At 46.6% G+C, this 19,690-nt stretch overlaps 1 protein-coding gene across 1 annotated transcript; it reads right to left on the reverse strand.

The window, feature by feature from the left end:
- Positions 1-3,857: 3,857 nt before the first annotated feature.
- LOC141145761 (ly6/PLAUR domain-containing protein 2-like) lies at positions 3,858-14,096 on the reverse strand. The gene is made up of 3 exons (XM_073632640.1): positions 13,868-14,096; positions 6,183-6,305; positions 3,858-4,448 (listed from the first exon to the last, which is right to left on the reverse strand). Exons 1-3 carry the CDS (start codon positions 14,001-14,003, stop codon positions 4,237-4,239), a joined length of 471 nt encoding a protein of 156 aa, XP_073488741.1. The 5' UTR covers positions 14,004-14,096; the 3' UTR covers positions 3,858-4,236.
- Positions 14,097-19,690: the final 5,594 nt, after the last annotated feature.

A 19,690-nucleotide genomic window follows, 5' to 3' on the forward strand; every position in this document is an offset into this window, starting at 1 on the left:
GGAATTCGGAAATAGAAAATTCAGAAGTTTGAAAATCACTAGAAGGGAAAATTTTGAATTTCCAAAATTTTGAATTTCCGAAATCGTCAAAATTCGTTAAACAAATTCGGAGTGAAACGATTGGACATGTCTATTTTTTTTCCCGTCAAACACCTAGCTGTTCAAAAGTTATGTTCATTTTCCAAATTCGGTCAACATTTCTCCTTCCAGTTGGATCTTCTTGAGCATAAGAGGCTTCACATGGGGTGGAAGAGACGTATTCCTTATCTAAGTACGGGAAAAGTCTTCTCCAAAAGTTCCATCAACTATGGCCCTCCAGTTGTTCAGGAACTACAATTCCCATCATGCCTAGCCATGTCTGTGAACGTCAGAGTTGTACAATGCTTCATGGGACGTGTAGTTTGGCAACAGCTGGAGGGCCGTAATTTTAGGATTTCTGTACTAGACTCATCTAGCCATACACCCAAACATTGGGTACAGGAATACAGCTCCCCTCCCCCTCTCTAAATTCTCCAGCATTCCTCCAGTGTGAACTCTCTCCTTTCCAATAAAATCCAACTTGCAGGAAAACCATTGCACACATTCGGAAAATGAATACAACTTCTGAACAGCTGGATGTTCAATAATGTCCACTTCATTGCCCACATTCAGGGCACAAGTAAGACTCAACCTCCATGTGAAGTCCTTTCGCGTTTCATGAGAGATGACTTCCACAAAAGAAACATTTCCCGCACACGGAATATAAATATGACTTTTTTTTAATCGCTTTGTAAAAAAAAAAAAAAAAAAACTTTCTTCTCCACATTGGAATCAGGATTTTGACTTTTTTTTTTTCCATATTGTAAACTCTCGTGTTCTATTGATGGGACTTCTGGAGAAAACTTTTCGCAGAAGTTCCATCACCACATGAAGGAACTCACCTTGGGTGGGTGGGGGGGGGTCAAAATGCTGTTCCCAATGTAGTGAAAGGTTTTACAGCAAAGCAGGTCCTTTCTCTACATTGGGAACAGAATTTTGACCCCCCCCCACCCCCCCCAGGGTGAGTTCCTTCATGTCTGACGTTCACAGACATGACTAGGCATGATGGGAATTGTAGTTCCTGAACAACTGGAGAAGACCCCTGGTCTGGTACAAACTTCCATCTTGCTTGAAATTTGTTTAAAACATCTATTTGTTAATTTCAGCCAGTGGGTTTCGGGAAAAGGGACTCTCTCTCTCTCTCTTTTCTTTAACAGCTGGAGTACTAAGGTTGTCTACCCCGGGCTTTAATGTAAGCGCTCACAGGCGTCTTACATGGTATTGAAAATGTCATTACTTTTAATAAAAAAGATGATTCTAGAAAAATTCTGCACTCCTGTCATGCTAAAAGATGATTAAATGGTTTTATGAGTATAAACAATACCACATATATATCCAAAAGTATTGGGACACCTGCCTTTACACATACATGAACTTTAATGGCATCCCAGTCTTAGTCTGTAGGGTTCAATATTGAGTTGGCTCCGCCCTTTGCAGCTATAACAGCTTCAACTCTTCTGGGAAGGCCGTCCACAAGGTTTAGGAGTGTGTCTATGGGAATGTTTGATCATTCTTCCAGAAGAGCATTTGTGAAGTCAGGCACTGATGTTGGACGAGAAGGCCTGGCTCGCAGTTTCCGCTCTAATTCATCCCAAAGGTGTTCTATCGGGTTGATGTCAGGACTCTGTGCAGGCCAGTCAAGTTCCTCTAACCCAAACTCGCTTTATGGACCTTGCTTTGTGCACTGACCAAATCATTTGGTGGAGGGGGTTGGGCTTGTCTTCTTAGTTCCTGTGAAGGGAACTCTTAAGGCGTCAGCATACCAAGACATTTTGGACAATTGTATGCTCCCAATTTGTGTGTATAAGGCAGCAGTGTGATCAGTGTAGAGCAAAGATTGGTGTTAGTAGAGCAGTGGACGGTGTCAGTAGAGCAGTGGACGGTGTCGGTAGGGCAGAGGACGGTGTCAGTAGAGCAGTGGACGGTGTCAGTAGAGCAGTGGACGGTGTCAGTAGGGCAGTAGATGGTGTCAGTAGGGCAGTAGATGGTGTCACTAGAGCAGTGGACGGTGTCAGTAGAGCAGTGGACGGTGTCAGTAAAGCAGTGGATGGTGTCAGTAGGGCAGTAGATGGTGTCAGTAGAGCAGTGGACGGTGTCAGTAGAGCAGTGGACGGTGTCAGTAGAGCAGTGGACGGTGTCAGTAGGGCAGTGGACGGTGTCAGTAGAGCAGTGGACGGTGTCAGTAGAGCAGTGGACAGTGTCAGTAGAGCAGTGGACGGTGTCAGTAGAGCAGAGGACGGTGTCAGTAGAGCAGTGGACGGTGTCAGTAGAGCAGTGGGCAGTGTCAGTAGGGCAGTGGGTGGTGCCAGAGCAGAGGACGGTGTCGGTAGAACAGTGGAGGGTGTCGGTAGAGCAGAGGATGGTTCCGGTAGAGCAGAGGACGGTGTCGGTAGGGCAGTGGACGGTGTCGGTAGAGCAGTGGACGGTGTCGGTAGGGCAGTGGAGGGTGTCGGTAGGGCAGTGGACGGTGTCGGTAGGGCAGTGGACGGTGTCGGTAGGGCAGTGGACGGTGTCGGTAGGGCAGAGGACGGTGTCGGTAGGGCAGTGGACGGTGTCGGTAGGGCAGTGGACGGTGTCGGTAGGGCAGTGGACGGTGTCGGTAGAGCAGTGGACGGTGTCGGTAGAGCAGTGGACGGTGTCGGTAGGGCAGTGGACGGTGTCGGTAGGGCAGTGGACGGTGTCGGTAGGGCAGTGGACGGTGTCGGTAGAGCAGAGGACGGTGTCGGTAGAGCAGTGGACGGTGTCGGTAGGGCAGTGGACGGTGTCGGTAGGGCAGTGGACGGTGTCGGTAGGGCAGAGGACGGTGTCGGTAGGGCAGTGGACGGTGTCGGTAGGGCAGTGGACGGTGTCGGTAGGGCAGTGGACGGTGTCGGTAGGGCAGTGGACGGTGTCGGTAGGGCAGTGGACGGTGTCGGTAGGGCAGTGGACGGTGTCGGTAGGGCAGTGGACGGTGTCGGTAGGGCAGTGGACGGTGTCGGTAGGGCAGTGGACGGTGTCGGTAGAGCAGAGGACGGTGTCGGTAGAGCAGAGGACGGTGTCGGTAGGGCAGTGGACGGTGTCGGTAGGGCAGTGGACGGTGTCGGTAGGGCAGTGGACGGTGTCGGTAGGGCAGTGGACGGTGTCGGTAGAGCAGAGGACGGTGTCGGTAGAGCAGTGGACGGTGTCGGTAGAGCAGTGGACGGTGTCGGTAGAGCAGAGGACGGTGTCGGTAGAACAGAGGACGGTGTCGGTAGAGCAGAGGACGGTGTCGGTAGAGCAGAGGACGGTGTCGGTAGAGCAGTGGACGGTGTCGGTAGAGCAGTGGACGGTGTCGGTAGAGCAGAGGACGGTGTCGGTAGAGCAGTGGACGGTGTCGGTAGAGCAGTGGACGGTGTCGGTAGAGCAGAGGACGGTGTCGGTAGAACAGAGGACGGTGTCGGTAGAGCAGAGGACGGTGTCGGTAGAGCAGAGGACGGTGTCGGTAGAGCAGAGGACGGTGTCGGTAGAGCAGTGGACGGTGTCGGTAGAGCAGAGGACGGTGTCGGTAGAGCAGTGGACGGTGTCGGTAGAGCAGTGGACGGTGTCGGTAGAGCAGAGGACGATGTCGGTAGAACAGAGGACGATGTCGGTAGAACAGAGGACGGTGTCGGTAGTTTTTATCATTATTTTATTATTTTTGTACAATTTTATTTATTTACATTTTTCAGGAGCCCCTTTAGGGGGCTTTGGTGAAATATCAGGGGTCTAAACAGGCGGGAATCTTCAACCATAGCTCAACTACGGGGTTTTACCCCCCCCCCCCCTTAACTGCTGTAGTGTAAATGAGCCCTAATAGTATCAATAGAACACAGCCGCTCTATTGCCCTGAATATGTTCTGAGCAGATATGGCCGCCTCCATGTACAGTAATGTAAAGTTTTACACAATCTCTTTCCTTGTTATTAATAATTACATCACAAGTACATCACAAGTATAATGTCCAACCTATAAAAGTCAAAAGAAAGAAAAAAAAAAAGAGAATGGTGACCCTCCTATCCTCAGTCATTGCTCCGGGTGTGTTTTTTTTTTTGCTGACTTTATCCCAAATTCCTGATTTCCGGGATTGGGGCTGGACTGGGTAAGGTCGGAGGTTGTCTCCTTGGGACAAAGCGGCGTCCGAGGTCTGGGTACCGTCACGCGCTCATCTGCCTTTAAGCTCAAGGATAACAGCCAATAGGATGGCAGTGAACACCCGATCTCCAGTTGTCGTGGCCTGGGCTCGGCTCATCACGTTACACGTGTCATTCTGGCAGCAGAGCGTGGGAGTGGTGGTCCCCAGATTGTTGGGGTTGCTGGGCTTACATGTCTCTGCGCAGTCGCGGATCACTGTCCTCGACCCCTGAAAAGGATAACCTTATGGAAAAGGATACAAATGGAGAGGTAAGTGAAACATCAATCACATGAGAGCATTACGCCTGAAAATAAAGGCTCCCTCCTCCCATATGAAGTTGCACAGGTTCTTTGTTATTTTTATTTGTTTTAGATTTTTTACCTGTAGTACATTGACATCTAGTGGTGGTTTTGGGCCACAACAAGGTGTTTACTATGTGATTTTGGCATCTTCCTCTCCCGTGTAGGGTGTGCCCCTGTTGCGTCAGATTAGGCAACCCGTCAGAATGTGTAACAGAAGTAACGTTCCATTGCCGCCATCTTGCTACACCCTGCACTCCTCCATAGTAAGGATACACTGAGAAAGGGGGAAAGCGGACATCTTGTTACACCCACCGGAGTTTTGCATTTTACACTTATTTTTAACACAAAAGTGAGTTTATATAGTGAAATGCAGAAATTAGAACTCCATCTGACTGGTTAGATGTTGAATTTTAAAAGCAGTGAACTTCTGTTAGATTCGCAAACCTATCAGATCAGCAGGTTTGCCGCTGCTTTTAAAATTCAACATCTAGCCAGTCAGACGGAGTTCTAAGATCTGCATTTCACTATATAAACTCACTTTTGTGTTAGAAATAAGTGTAAAATGCAAAACTCCGGTGGGTGTAACAAGATGTCCGCTTTCCCCCTTCTCAGTGTATCCTTACTATGGAGGAGTGCGGGGTGTAGCAAGATGGCGGCGACGGAACTTCACTTCCGTTACACATTCTGACGGGTCACCAAATCTGATGAAACACCCCACTTTAATGTATTTGTATGTCTTGTATTGAACTGCACGGGGTTTTTTCATTTTTTTTTCTGTAGTACATTGACGTCTAGTGGTGGTTTTGAACCACAACACTGACTGATGTCAATGCACTACAAAAAAACCTGATTAGTATCTTCCTCTCCCCTCCCCTCCGGGTCTGGGGTGTGCCCCAATCTCATGTATTGTTTTGTCTTTTATTGAACTGTATGAGTTGTTTTTTCAATTTTTCTGTAGTACGTTGACCTCTAGTGGTGGTTGTTTACTATGTGATTTTAGTATCTTCCCCTCCTCTCCAGTTTGGGATATGCCCCTTTTCTATAAATTTTTATGTCTTTTATTGAACTGCCCGGGGTTTTTTGTTTCATTTTTTTCTGTAGTAAATTGGCATCTAGTGGTGATTTTGAACCGCAACAACTTGTTTACTATTTTTGATTTTGGTGTCTTCCTCTCCCCTCCGGTTTGAGGTGTGCCCTTCTTTCATCATGTATTGGGTGCAAGGGTTTTTTTTTTCTGTAGTATACTGACATCTAGTGGTGGTTTTGAACCACAACAACTTGCTTACTATGTGATTTTGGTATCTTCCCCTGTCCTCCCCTCTGGTTTTATGCTAGTTACTATAGTTCTAGCTAGACCTTCCTTGTTTCTTCCATGTCCCTCCAGTTAGTGTTAGTTATTTTGCAGAGAGAGAGCTTAGAGAAATCATTGTCTTCTCATACTTCAAAAGGACAGGAAAAGCATCCCCTGTACTACAATGATCTGAAGTACAATTGCATTGGATTCATCTTCTGTGTTTTATTGGAAGAGTTAAGCTGCCTGTGGATAGTGCCGAGTCAGCAGGTGACCCTACTGGCTAAACAGACTGGGCTGGAGGAGATCTGTCAATCTATAAAGCAGCATTTGAAACTGAACAGAGGTAGAGATATATATATTGATAGATAGAGAGATCTTACCAGATGAGGTGGGACCAATGACGGTAGTGAAGCACCACTGCTGCTCCTCGGAACAGTTCTTTACCGTCCGACACTTATCACCGGGTGTGGGGGTCAGACACCAATAGCACTGAAGGGAGCCGGCTGTGAATAATAACAAATCTTAATGAAGTCGTCTTTTTAGGATTAGAAGACTTTTATAAAAGATGATCTAAAACATGAAAAGCGCAATGCTCTACTATCTTCTCTATCACATAGTTGGCATTAGCCGGGCAGACCAGGATCTGACCATGTGTGGAGTCTTCAGTAGGATCTGCTTCTTCTTTTTCTGGCACTGCATGACCCCGGCACTGCATGACCCCCCCCACTGCATGACCCCCCCACTGCATGACCCCCCCACTGCATGACCCCCCAACTGCATGACCCCCCCCACTGCATGACCCCCCCACTGCATGACCCCGGCACTGCATGACCCCCCCACTGCATGACCCCCCCACTGCATGACCCCCAACTGCATGACCCCCCCCACTGCATGACCCCCCCACTGCATGACCCCGGCACTGCATGACCCCCCCACTGCATGACCCACCCCACTGCATGACCCCCCCCCACTGCATGACCCCGGCACTGCATGACCCCCCCACTGCATGACCCCCCAACTGCATGACCCCCCCCCACTGCATGACCCCGGCACTGCATGACCCCCCCACTGCATGACCCACCCCACTGCATGACCCCGGCACTGCATGACCCCCCCACTGCATGACCCCCCCACTGCATGACCCCGGCACTGCATGACCCCCCCACTGCATGATCCACCCCACTGCATGACCCCCCCACTGCATGACCCCGGCACTGCATGACCCCCCCACTGCATGACCCCCCAACTGCATGACCCCGGCACTGCATGACCCCGGCACTGCATGACCCCCCACTGCATGACCCACCCCACTGCATGACCCCGGCACTGCATGACCCCCCCACTGCATGACATACCCCACTGCATGACCCCCCCACTGCATGACATACCCCACTGCATGACCCCGGCACTGCATGACCCACCCCACTGCATGACCCCCCCACTGCATGACCCCGGCACTGCATGACCCCCCCACTGCATGACCCCGGCACTGCATGACCCCCCCACTGCATGACCCCCCCACTGCATGACCCCGGCACCACATGACCCCCCCCCCTACTGCATGATCCCGGTGTTCTGCCGAGAAAGTTCCGCTCGGCGTATAAGTTCCCCCCTCTACTGCGCCTGCGCAGTAGGTATCGGCGGAAATAGCCGAAGCAGAACAGCTGAAAATCAGCTGTACACGGCGCCTGGAAGAGGGCCCCTCGCGGGCTCGCTTCGCTCGCCACGCTTCGGGCACGGCCTCGCTGCGCTCGGCACTTTTAGGTTCCCCCTCTAGGTCCACTTGGATGGTGGGGAAGGAACCTGGACCCAGAGCGCAGGCGCCGTGTACAGCTGATTGAAGCATTTGAGCTTTGGCTATCTCCGGCGGCTGAGAGTAGTATGTACTGCGCAGGCGCTGCGCCTGTGCAGTACAGGGGGGGAACTTATCCGCCGAGGGAACATTCTCAGCAAGACACCGGCACTGCATGACCCCCCCTACTGCATGACCCCGGCACTGCATGATCCTGGCACTGCATGACCCCGGCACCGCATGATCCTCCCCTACTGCATGACCCCGGCACCGCATGATCCTCCCCTACTGCATGACCCTGGCACCGCATGACCCCCCCTACTGCATGATCCCGACACTGCATGACCCTCCCCCACTGTATGATCCCGGCACTTCAGTGTGACATGAGGAATAATTCTGACACATGCAGCGCCCCATGTCCTCTCATGTCCCATTTTATGGGGTTCCCATTACTAGAATAAGAGGCAGCCATTGAGGAAGATGGCCCGGCACACTCAGGAACACTCTTTGTTTCACTCAATTTTGCCGTGATTTGAAGCAATGCCTCTGTGTATTCCTGAGGTCTACGGGCCTCAAGTCGCATCAAAGTCAGACCAAAGTAGTGCAGGAACTACTCTGAAGTCACGCAGATATGAACGCTACTTATTGGAAATCATTGGGGTACCACTTGTCATGTGACTCTGCAGTCCCAAGTCACATGACAAGTCGCACAAGTGGAAACGAAGCCTAAGTCAGTATTTAAGGGGTGCAGGAAAAAAGGATTGGGGTCCTGAGCCGGCATGTTGTATAATGATCCCGGGTCTTACTGTGCCAGTTCACCCCATGAGATTTCTTCTGTGTGTTTAATATGACTTCCCCAATAATACTCTACAGGAAATCTCCTGAGCAAAACGCGTCGTCTTCACTTCAGAGGAAACCAACTGGATTGAAAAGTTCTCCTGCAAGTCTGAGAGATCTCATCAGGTCAATGTGAACTGTCTTCCCTATGTGTGTTATAGTAAAAGTCTAGCCTTCTATCTCTCCTCTCCTCTCCTGTCCTCTCCTCTCCTCCTCTCCTCCTCTCCTCCCCTCCTGTACTGTTTTCTTTCCTCTCTCCTCTGTCCTCCTCCCGTTTCCCCTCTCCTTCCTTGCTGTCTTCTCCTCTCCTCCACTGATTCCTTCCTCTTTTCTCTCCTCCTATCCTCCTCACTCTTCCTCTTCTATCTCCTCTCCTATCCTTCTCACTTTTCCTCTTCTCTCTCCTCCTATCCTCCTTCCTTTTCTCTCTTCTCCTATCCTTCTCACTCTTCCTCTTCTTTCTCCTCTATCCTCCTCACTCTTCCTCTTTTCTCTCCTCCTATCCTCCTCACTCTTCCTCTTCTATCTCCTCTCCTATCCTTCTCACTTTTCCTCTTCTCTCTCCTCCTATCCTCCTTCCTTTTCTCTCTTCTCCTATCCTTCTCACTCTTCCTCTTCTTTCTCCTCTATCCTCCTCACTCTTCCTCTTTTCTCTCCTCCTATCCTCCTCACTCTTCCTCTTCTCTCCTCCTATCCTCCTCACTCTTCCTCTTCTCTCCTCCTATCCTCCTCACTCTTCCTCTTCTCTCCTCCTATCCTCCTTACTCTTCCTCTTCTCTCCTCCTAACCTCCTCACTCTTCCTCTTCTCTCCTCCTATCCTCCTCACTCTTCCTCTTCTCTCTCCTCCTATCCTTCACACTCTTCTACTTTTCTCTCCTCCTATCCTCCTCGCTCTTCCTCTTCTCTCTCTCCTCCTATCCTCCTCCCTCTTCCTCTTCACTCTCCTCCTAAACTCCTCACTCTTCCTCTTCTCTCTCCTCTCCTATCCTCCTCCCTTTTCTCTCTCCTCCCATCCTCCTCACTCTTCCTGTTCTCTCTCCTCTCCTATCCTCCTCACTCTTCCTATTTTCTTTCCTCCTATCCTCCTCACTCTTCCTTATCTCTCTCCTCCTATCCTCCTCACTCTTCCTCTTCTTTCCTATCCTCTTCACTCTTCCTCTACTGCCTTCTCTCCTCTCCTCCTCCTCATGTTCACTCTTCGGGTCCTTTCACACAGACTTTCCGATGAGGTGCGGCTGTCAGTTTTTCAGGACCTGTCACTCGCCTGCTCAGTGGAGCGATTCCCCCGCCTGTGTGAAAGGAGCCTTCCTCTGCTGTCTCCCTTCCTGGCAAGGATACCGATGTGACCAGAAATTTGTGGAGAGAACACAGAGAACACCAGGCACAAATACGCTATATTACCAAAAGTATTGGGACGCCTGCCTTTACACACACATGAACTTCAATGACATCCCAGTCTTAGTCCGGAGGGTTCAATATTGAGTTGGCTCCGCCCTTTGCAGCTATAACAGCTTCAACTCTTCTGGGAAGGCCGTCCACAAGGTTTAGGAGTGTGTCTATGGGAATGTTTGACCATTCTTCCAGAAGAGCATCTGTGAGGTCAGGCACTGATGTTGGATGAGAAGGCCTGGCTCACAGTCTCCACTCTAATTCATCCCAAAGGCATTCTATCAGGTTGAGGTCAGGACTCTGTGCAGGCCAGTCAAGTTCCTCCACCTCAAACTCGCTCTTCCATGTCTTTATGGACCTTGCTTTGTGCACTGGTGCGCAGTCATGTTAGAACAGGAAGGGGCCATCCCCCAAACTGTTCCCACAAAGTTGGGAGCATGAAATTGTCCAAAATGTCTTGGTATGCTGACGCCTTAAGAGTTCCCTTCACTGGAACTAAGGGGCCAAGTCCAACCCCTGAAAAACAACCCCCCGCACCATAATCCCCCCTTCCCCCCCGCACCATAATCCCCCCTTCCCCCCCGCACCATAATCCCCCCTCCACCCCACACCATAATCCCCCCTCCACCAAATGATTTGGACCAGTGCACAAAGCAAGGTCCATAAAGACATGGATGAGTTTGGGGTGGAGGAACTTGACTGGCCTGCACAGAGTCCTGACCTCAACTCAATAGAACACCTTTTGGGATGAATTAGAGCGGAGACAGCAAGCCAGGCCTTCTCACCCAACATCAGTGCCTGACCTCACAAATGATCTTCTGGAAGAATGGTCAAACATTCCCATAGACACCCTCCTAAACCTTGTGGACGGCCTTCACAGAAGAGTTGAAGCTGTTATAGGCACCCCAATACTGTTGGTAATATAGTGTATGTGATCTATAAAACAATGTGGTCTCCATTACATCACAAACGTTAAAGCGTCTTAAGGGCATTGATGGGAGCTAAAATGTCTTTGTATGTCTAAACGAGTTGTAATTCTATATCTCCTATGACTGTCTGGGACCTTCCCACCTCTTGTAAGCTTCTCACATTCTACTTCCCATCTCCGGCACTCCATCCCCCCCGTCCTCAGTCCTTCACCACCATCCAAATCTTTAAACACAGAGCTGCAGGTCCACAGTGTTGTAAGTGCTGAACTGACTGCTTGTATAGAGTGTACAGGAGTAAAATATGTTGCTCCCTCTTTGTTAGGTTGCTAATCAAGTTCAGTCATTTCAGTTTTTGTAGCCAGTGGAGCAGGGTTTGATTGTTACTGGCTGATCTGGGCTCTGCAGACTGCAGGTTCGCCTACTTCCCCCTGCATTCCAGTAAGTTCTGGAATATGGTGGGTTGGGAGAGGCAGACCCCGGGCTGAATATTCATGCAGCCTCAGCATATCCCCGGTCGAGGGAGTGTCCAGCAGGGGGCTGAGGTGTCCATAATAGAGATGGGCGAACCGTTTTCCCTGCCATAAAAATCCTAAACCAGACCCAAAGGGCCTGCTATGGATTGGGGGGGGGAGCCCCCCGCCGTTAAAAAAAAAACATTTTTGTATTGCCGGGAAAATCCATTTAAATGTCTTTTCTTTTCTTTATAAAAGTCAGTATTGCTGCAACAGGTTCTATACATGGTACAGATGCGCCACTTTACAGGCAGACTAAGGGGACCCCCAGGCACTATATTTAAAGGAATTTTTAATTTTTCACTTTAAGCATAATTAAAATCACTGCTCCTTTAAAACATTTCTTTTTTTAAATTTTTTTTTTTTGCATTGATACATGTCCCCCCCAGGGCGGTAACCAGACCCCCATACCCTTTTTATGGCCAATTACTTGCATATAAGCCTTCAAAATGGGGACTTTTGATTTTTCGAGTTCGGGTCCCATAGACTTCAATGGGTTTGCGGTTCGAGTCTGAACTTGTTCAGGAGTTCTGGTGCGAACTGAACTGGGGGTGTCTGGCCCATCACTAGTGCATAAATAGTCTAATGCAGGGGTCTCCAAACTGCGGTCCGAGGGCCAGATGTGGCCCTTTGCTAGCCTTTATCCTGCCCTTGGGGCACAATTCCTCCCACTGATATGAGGCACCATTCCTTCCACTGACACCAACAATGGGGCACTATATCTTCCACGGATACCAATGATGGGATACTATTCCTCCTACTAATAGGGGGAATACTCCTCCTCCTATTGGCCACCAACCCTGAGGCCATGTTTATTCTCATTGATGCTGGCCGTGACATTTTCTGCCCCTGCTGGCCATATATTCCGGCCCTCCTAAAGTCTGAAGGACAATAAGGTGGCCCTTTGTTTGAAAAGTTTGGAGACCCCCGGTCTAAAGCCTAGAACAGTAGGGTCCCTTTGCCCTGGCGGAGAGAGACCCAGCCTGGAGGGGCCGTCTGCCCCCCCCCTGGGCTATCTGCAGAGGCCTGAAGGATGTTGTTTGAGTTCCTAGCTGAAGGCCTAATGCTAAAGTGTGGAGAACAGTCAAGAGAAAGTCTGTCATGGATCCAGCCTGGGGACACAGTGGGGTTGCTTTACTAATGGCAAATAGACAATGCATTTTGCAAGTGCAGTTGCTCCAGAGCTTAGTAATTGAGGGGAAGCTCTGCTTACTACCCTCATCCAATCGTGAGAAAGCAAAAATGCTGTTTTTTTTTTTTTTGCTAGCACACAAAGGCGGACACGTGCGTCAGTCCCATACACACTCTATATCATCTTTTATGTTTTACAAAAACATTGGGTTATGTACAAAAGGATTAATGTATTGTGTTTTTGTGCATTCAAATTTTAAACCGTGTATTCCCCCCCCCAAAAACTGTGTTTGAAAAACCGCTGAGCAAATACCATGTGACATAAAAAAAATTTGCAAAGCCAACCAATTTATTCTCCAGGGCCTCTGCTTTATAAAAAAATATATCATGTTTGGGGGGTTTCTAACTACTTTTCTCACAAAAAAAACCCAACAGATTTTCACATGTAAGCAAAAAGTGCCAGAAAACGCCTGGTCTTTAAGTGGTTAAAGTTGCACTAGTCCTGGAGTATCCCGAAACTCGCCGTATACCCCGTCCAAGTTTTCCTGAGCAATACATTTCAAAGAGACACTTGCTGCCTGGTTATATGGTAAAGAGACTGAGAAACTGCTGTATGCCTGGCTGCTGTGCATCCAATAGGGCAGTGATGGTGAACCTTGGCACCCCAGACGTTTTGGAACTACATTTCCCATGATGCTCAGGCACTCTGCAGTGTAGTTGTAGTGAGGGGTGTACTCACTTTTGTGAGATACTGTATATAGATACATATAGCAAATACATGTTAAGAAATGATATTCCTATATTTATAGCACAGACCCGGCTTGGTTGGCTATATTCTTCCAGGTTCTATTCCCTATTGCAGTGATGGTGAACCTTGGCACCCCAGATGTTTTGGAACTACATTTCCCATGATGCTCATGCATTCTGCAGTATAGTTGAACATCATGGGAAATGTAGTTCCAAAACATCTGGGGTGCCAAGGTTCTCCATCAATGCAATAGGGAATAGAACCTGGAAGAATATAGCCAACCAAGCCGGGTCTGTGCTATAAATATAGGAATATCATTTCTTAAAAACATGTATTTGCTATATGTATCTATATACAGTATCTCACAAAAGTAAGTACACCCCTCACATTTGTGTAAATCTTTTCTTCCATCTTTTCATGTGACAACACTGAAGAAATGACACTTGTCTACAATGTAAAGTAGTGAGTGTACAGCTTGTATAACAGTGTAAATTTGCTGTCCCCTCAAAATAACTCAACACACAGCCATTAATGTCTAAACCACTGGCAACATTGTAGCAAAGTGTCATTTCTTCAGTGTTGTCACATGAAAAGATAGAAGAAAAGATTTACAAAAAATGTGAGGGGTGTACTTACTTTTGTGAGATGCTGTATGTATATATATATATATATATATATATATATATATATATATATATATATATATATATATATTATCAGTCTTACCTTGCTGCAGACAGAGGGCCATGGCAGACAAATAAACCAGTCCAGCTATCTTCATGGTGTTTTCTGTTGGAGTTCCTTTAGGTTCCCTTGTTTTATAGCACTCGGCTATTGTTATTGCGTTAATTATGTGCTTCATTTTTTTGTTTTTTATTCTTAGTCATTAAATAAATAATACCAGTTTAGAGTTTTACAAGGCTGTACACAGCAAAGAAGACACAGAATTCTGTGTGGTCCATGACCGATTATAGAAATAGATATAATAGTAGGCGTCTGTCATATTATTAACCACTTAAGGACCAGGCCTTGTTTTGGATTTTAGGTGTTTACATGTTTAAAACAGGTTTTTCTGCTAGAAAATTACTTAGAACCCCCAAACATTATATATGGTTTTTCTTCTAACACCCTAGAGAATACAATGGCGGTCATTGCAATACTTTTTTTTTGCACCGTATTTGCGCAGCGGTCTTATAAGCGCACTTTTTTTTGGAAAAAATTCACTTTTTTTGAATAAAAAAATAAAACAACAGTAAAGTTATCCCAATTTTTTTTTATATTGTGAAATATAATGTTACGCCAAGTAAATTGATACCCAACATGTCATGCTTGAAAATTGCGCCCGCTCGTGGAATGGCGTCAAACTTTTACCCTCAAAAATCTCCATAGGCGACGTTTAAAAAAATTCTACAGGTTGCATATTTTGCGCTACAGAGGAGGTCTAGGGCTAGAATTATTGCTCTCGCTCTACCGGTCACGGTGATACCTCACATGTGTGGTTTGACCACCGTTTTCATATGCGGGCGCTACTCGCGTATGCATTCGCTTCTGCGCGCGAGCTCGTCGGGACAGGGGGGTTTTAAAAATTTTTTTTTTTTTATTTTTATTATTTATTTTACAATAATTTATTTATTTTTACACTGTTTAAAAATAAAAATTGTGTCACTTTTCTTCCTATTACAAGGAATGTAAACATCCCTTGTAATAGAAAAAAGCATGACAGGACCTCTTAAATATGAGATCTGGGGGGTCAAAAAGACTTCAGATCTCATATTTACACTAAAATGCAATAAAAAAAAAAAAAAAAAAGTCATTTAGAAAAATGACATTTGAAAAAATTTGCCTTTAAGAGGCGTGGACGGAAGTGACGTTTTGACGTCGCTTCCGCCCAGCAGTGTCATGGAAACGAGTGAGCGCCATCTTGGCCTCACTCGTCTCCAGACAAACCACTGAGCAGGACGCGATCGCCTCCGCCGCTACCGACGGCTCCGGTAAGCGGCGGAGGGCACCGGATCGCGGCGGGAGGGGGGGGGGGCCCCCTCTCCCGCCACCGATAAAAGTGGTCTCGCGGCGAATCCGTCCGCCGCAGGGACCACTTTTATCTGAAAGCCGGCCGCCGCACGAAAACGGGGATACCGGGGTTATGGCAGCTAACTGCTGCCATAACAACGATATCCCCGTTCAAAATTAGGACGTACATTGTCGTGCGGCGGTCGGGAAGTGGTTAATAATACGGATAACTTGTATTAGCAGGGCGAGGGACGTGGCACACTCTTATTTAGTAAAGAACTTCCATTCTATAAGATGAGTGAACTTTTAGATCTGGAAACAAAATGTAGACCACATACATGGTGGGGGCACCAACTGGCTGGGAAGATTTTGAAAAAAATAAAAAAGAGTGCACAGTGATGTACAGAAGACCACCAGAGTCCCGTGGTTTAGGCAAATGTAGGTAGTCCTCACCCCCCCCTAAAGGTCCCATTGAGTTGCCCCCCCAGGTTCTTCTACCATTTTAGTGCAGCCAGGCACACAGCAAAACTCACTCATTCTGGCTCAATGAACAGTCTTATGGGGTTTTGTCTTTCTGATGCTTTATTGCAAATTGAACTTGCTTGAGGTGCAGGGAGCTGTGCCCTACTCCAAAAACCCTATACAGTAACATGAGGACACTCTCTTTTTTTTTTTGGTAAAGCTTCTTGGTCCCTCCAGTAGTAGCTAAGGGAATAAATAACTCTTGGACCACTGTAATGCCCCGTACACACGGTCGGATTTTCCGACGGAAAATGTGTGACAGGACCTTGTTGTCGGAAATTCCGACCGTGTGTGGGCTCCATCACACATTTTCCATCGGAATTTCCGACACACAAAGTTGGAGAGCAGGAGATAAAATTTTCCGACAACAAAATCCGTTGTCGGAAATTCCGATCGTGTGTACACAAATCTGACGGAAAAAGTGCCACGCATGCTCAGAATAAATAAAGAGATGAAAGCTATTGGCCACTGCCCCGTTTATAGTTCCGACGTACGTGTTTTACGTCACCGCGTTCAGAACGATCGGATTTTCCGACAACTTTGTGTGACCGTGTGTATGCAAGACAAGTTTGAGCCAACATCCGTCGGAAAAAATCCTAGGATTTTGTTGTCGGAATGTCCGAACAAAGTCCGACCGTGTGTACGGGGCATAAGAATTGTTCCAAATTTCAGCAAGCTCTGGTACTGCTGCACAGGGAATAGTAGCAGCAATCACCAGGATCCTAGACAATGACCCAAACAACACAACCAAGTAGTTGCGGCTGGTGCTCAAAAAAAATTTTTTTTGGGGGGGGGGGGGGACCACAAACAAACTGAAAAATTCTGAAAAAAAAAAACATCAATTGCAGCCTCACTGTGCCCATTAAACAAAAGGGGGGCAAATGGGACTTTAAATGAAGCATGTCAATTGAAGGTAAAATAACGAATACATGTGAGTAGGTAAAATTATTTGGATTTAATTTAATTTAAAAGTCAATGACCCCTAGGGGTAGTCCATGAACCATACAATGACAATAAAGTAGTATAAATACAGATATAATCAAAAAAGGATTAATATATTAGTAGTAATAATCATCAGAAAATTTGGGGTGCAGACAAATCAATGGACATACATCGATGCAGTTCATAACAGAAATACATGAACTAAAATTACCAATCAAAATCACATGAAATGAGTACAAAACAAAATTAATAGTATCAGGGATTAAAATAAGCTTGATTGGGCATCCTTAGTTTAAGAACCCGACGCGTTTCTTGGCTTCTTGCCAGTCATCAGGGGTGGGATGCATATTTTTACTAAAAAGGATATGATAAATATTAATATATGTGGAGTGCCTCAGTTAAATAGAGAGAAGATCCGCTTAATTGGAAAAGTTACTTACAAACTAGCCCAAAAATTGGGCAGAGCTTCCAGCAAGGGGATCTGTTAAGGTCTGAGATACAACTGTCTCATCCGGGGGTTGAGGCAGGGTTCCGACCATCCCCCCCCCCCCCAAAACAAATGGGAGGGCGGGCCAGGGGAAACAAAAGCTGACCGAACCCAGACGTCCTCATCACTGGTCCAATGGATTGGGAATGTACATGTGTTGCCCAAATCTGGGAAAAGGTAAAGAAAAATAGGAAAAATTGTTATCTATGTCAAAGAGAGTAAATATTGGGTTAAATGTGTTGAATGGATACAAATAATGACTGAAAAATATGTGTACTGAATACATTGGGGGAAATGAAATGTGTAAAAAAATGAAAAAATAAATCTCATAGATCTCAATGCATCGGCGCCATGCACAAGCGGCCCAGGCACCTGAATAGGGGGTGGCAGCGACGACCATAGAGGGGGTGGCAGAAGAGAGGAGGCGGAGCCCGTGCGCCCTTATGGATGCACTGCCACTGCGGCCAAGACAACAAAGGAGTGGATCAAGAAGAAGTACATTAAGGTCCTGGAGTGGCCTAGCCAGTTTCCAGACTTTAATCCCATAGAAAATACGTGGAGGGAGCTGAAGGTTCGAGTCACCAAACGTCAGCCTGGAAACCTTAAAGTGGTGTTCTGCCCGAATTTATACTTTTTAACTAAAAATACCCCTATAATACACAAGCTTAATGTATTCTAGTAAAGTTAGTCAGTAAACAAAGGTCTGTTTTGTTAGTTTATAGCAGTAGTTTGTTATTTTATAAACTTCCAGCAGGCCGTGGCCATCTTAAGTATGGGCATCTGAAGCCAGACTGTATTTCTTCCTGGATCTCATCCTTGCAGATCTCGCACATGCTCAGTGCAGCACAAGCAGTGTGATAGGTTTCAGGTCAGGTTTCCATAGCAACGGCAGTTTCAGAGGAAGTTGCCGCCCCTTCCCAGAAGGCATTGCAAACAGGAAATGATGCGATGGGCCGCGGCCAGGGAGGAGGAAGTGAAAAATGAATACAGCAGATATACAGTAGGTGCTGAGAATTTTTTTTTTTAAATATCCAATTTGTTTACAGTGCACATTTTAGTGAGAGATGCTGAAGAGTTGTAAAAGTGGGTGGAACTCCACTTTAATGACTTGGAGAAGATCGGCAAAGAGGACAAAATCCCTCCTGAGATGTGTGCAAACCTGGAGGCCAACTACAAGAAACGTCTGACCTCTGTGATTGCCAACGAGGGTTTCTCCACCAACTACTAATGCCGCGTACACACGATCGGCATTTTGGTCGGAAAAAGATGTGACGACTTTTCTGACAGAATTCGGCTCAAGTTTGCCTTGCATACACACGGTCACACAAAAGTTCTCTGAACTTTCGACTGACTGTCAAGACGCGGTGACGTACAACACTACGACGAGCCGAGAAAATGAAGTTCAATGCTTCCGAGCGTGCGTCGAATTGTTTCCGAGCATGCGTGATTTTTTGCGCGTTCGTATTGCATACAGACGATCGCTTTTTCGGATAGGAACTTTTTCCGACCGAAAAATAGAGAACCGGCTCTCAATCTTTTGCTGGCTGGAATTCCGCCAGCAAAAGTCCGAAGGAGCATACACACGGTCGCATTTTCCGACCAAAAGCTCTCATCGGTCTTTTGCTGGCGGCATTTCCAATCAGTGTGTACGCAGCGTAAGTCATGTTTTACGAAGGGATAAAATACTTATTTCACTTATTAAAATGCAAATCAATTGATAGCTTTTTTGAAATGCGTATTTGTGGATATTTTTGTTGTTATTCTGTCTCTCCTTATTAAAATAAACCGACCATTAAAATTATAGACGGATCATTTCTTTGTCAGTGGGCAAACGTACAAATGTGTCAAAAATGTCTGATGTGTCCGCCGAAATGGCTCAGTCCCAATAAAAATCGCAGATCGCCTCCATTAAAGTGAAAAAAAAAAAGAATAATAAAAATGGCATAAATATATCCCCTATTTTGTGAAAACCAATCAATATACGCTTATTGCGATTTTTTTTCTTTAACAAAAATATGTAGAAGAATACACATCGGCTTAAACTGAGGAAGAATTTTTTTTTAATATTTTTTGGGGGGGATATTATAGCAAAAAGTAAAAAAATATTGCTTTTTTTTTTCAAAATTGTTGCTCTTTTTTTTTTTTTATTATAGCGCAAAAAAATACAAACCACAGATCAACCGCGATCAAATACCACCAAAAGAAAGCTCTATTTGTGAGGGAAAAAAAAGGACCTCAATTTTGTTTGGGTGCAACGTCGCACGACCGCGCAATTGTCAGTTAAAGCGACGCAGTGCCGAATCGCAAAAAAAAAATGGCCTGGTCATTAAGGGGGCAAATCCTTCCAGGGGGGCTGAAGAGGTTAACAGGCTGCTCATTTTTTTGTCTGGTTATTCTTTGGCTGGAGTTCTGCTTTAAGTAACAGAAGGAGGATTCCTGTAAAGTAGAAAACCTTTCTCGTAACTTTTCTGTTATGACAACGTGTCCATAAACACCGCACCTCTTGTGAACGGTGTCACAATCTCATCCCGGCGTGACGCCGGCTCTCTCCTAATAATTACACACTCTGCAGAACTTGGATATAATTA

The sequence above is a fragment of the Aquarana catesbeiana genome, linkage group LG05 (genome assembly GCF_042186555.1).
Source record: "Aquarana catesbeiana isolate 2022-GZ linkage group LG05, ASM4218655v1, whole genome shotgun sequence".
Taxonomy (NCBI): domain Eukaryota; kingdom Metazoa; phylum Chordata; class Amphibia; order Anura; family Ranidae; genus Aquarana; species Aquarana catesbeiana.

What these genes read in the sequence shown, in the direction of transcription:
- LOC141145761 (XM_073632640.1), bottom strand. Translation starts at nt 14,003, where the DNA reads ATGAAGCACATAATTAACGCAATAACAATAGCCGAGTGCTATAAAACA. An exon ending in GGCCCTCTGTCTGCAGCAAG is followed by an intron (nt 6,306 to 13,867) that starts GTAAGACTGATA and finishes TATTATTCACAG; the next exon opens with CCGGCTCCCTTCAGTGCTAT. An exon ending in CATTGGTCCCACCTCATCTG is followed by an intron (nt 4,449 to 6,182) that starts GTAAGATCTCTC and finishes CTTTTCCATAAG; the next exon opens with GTTATCCTTTTCAGGGGTCG.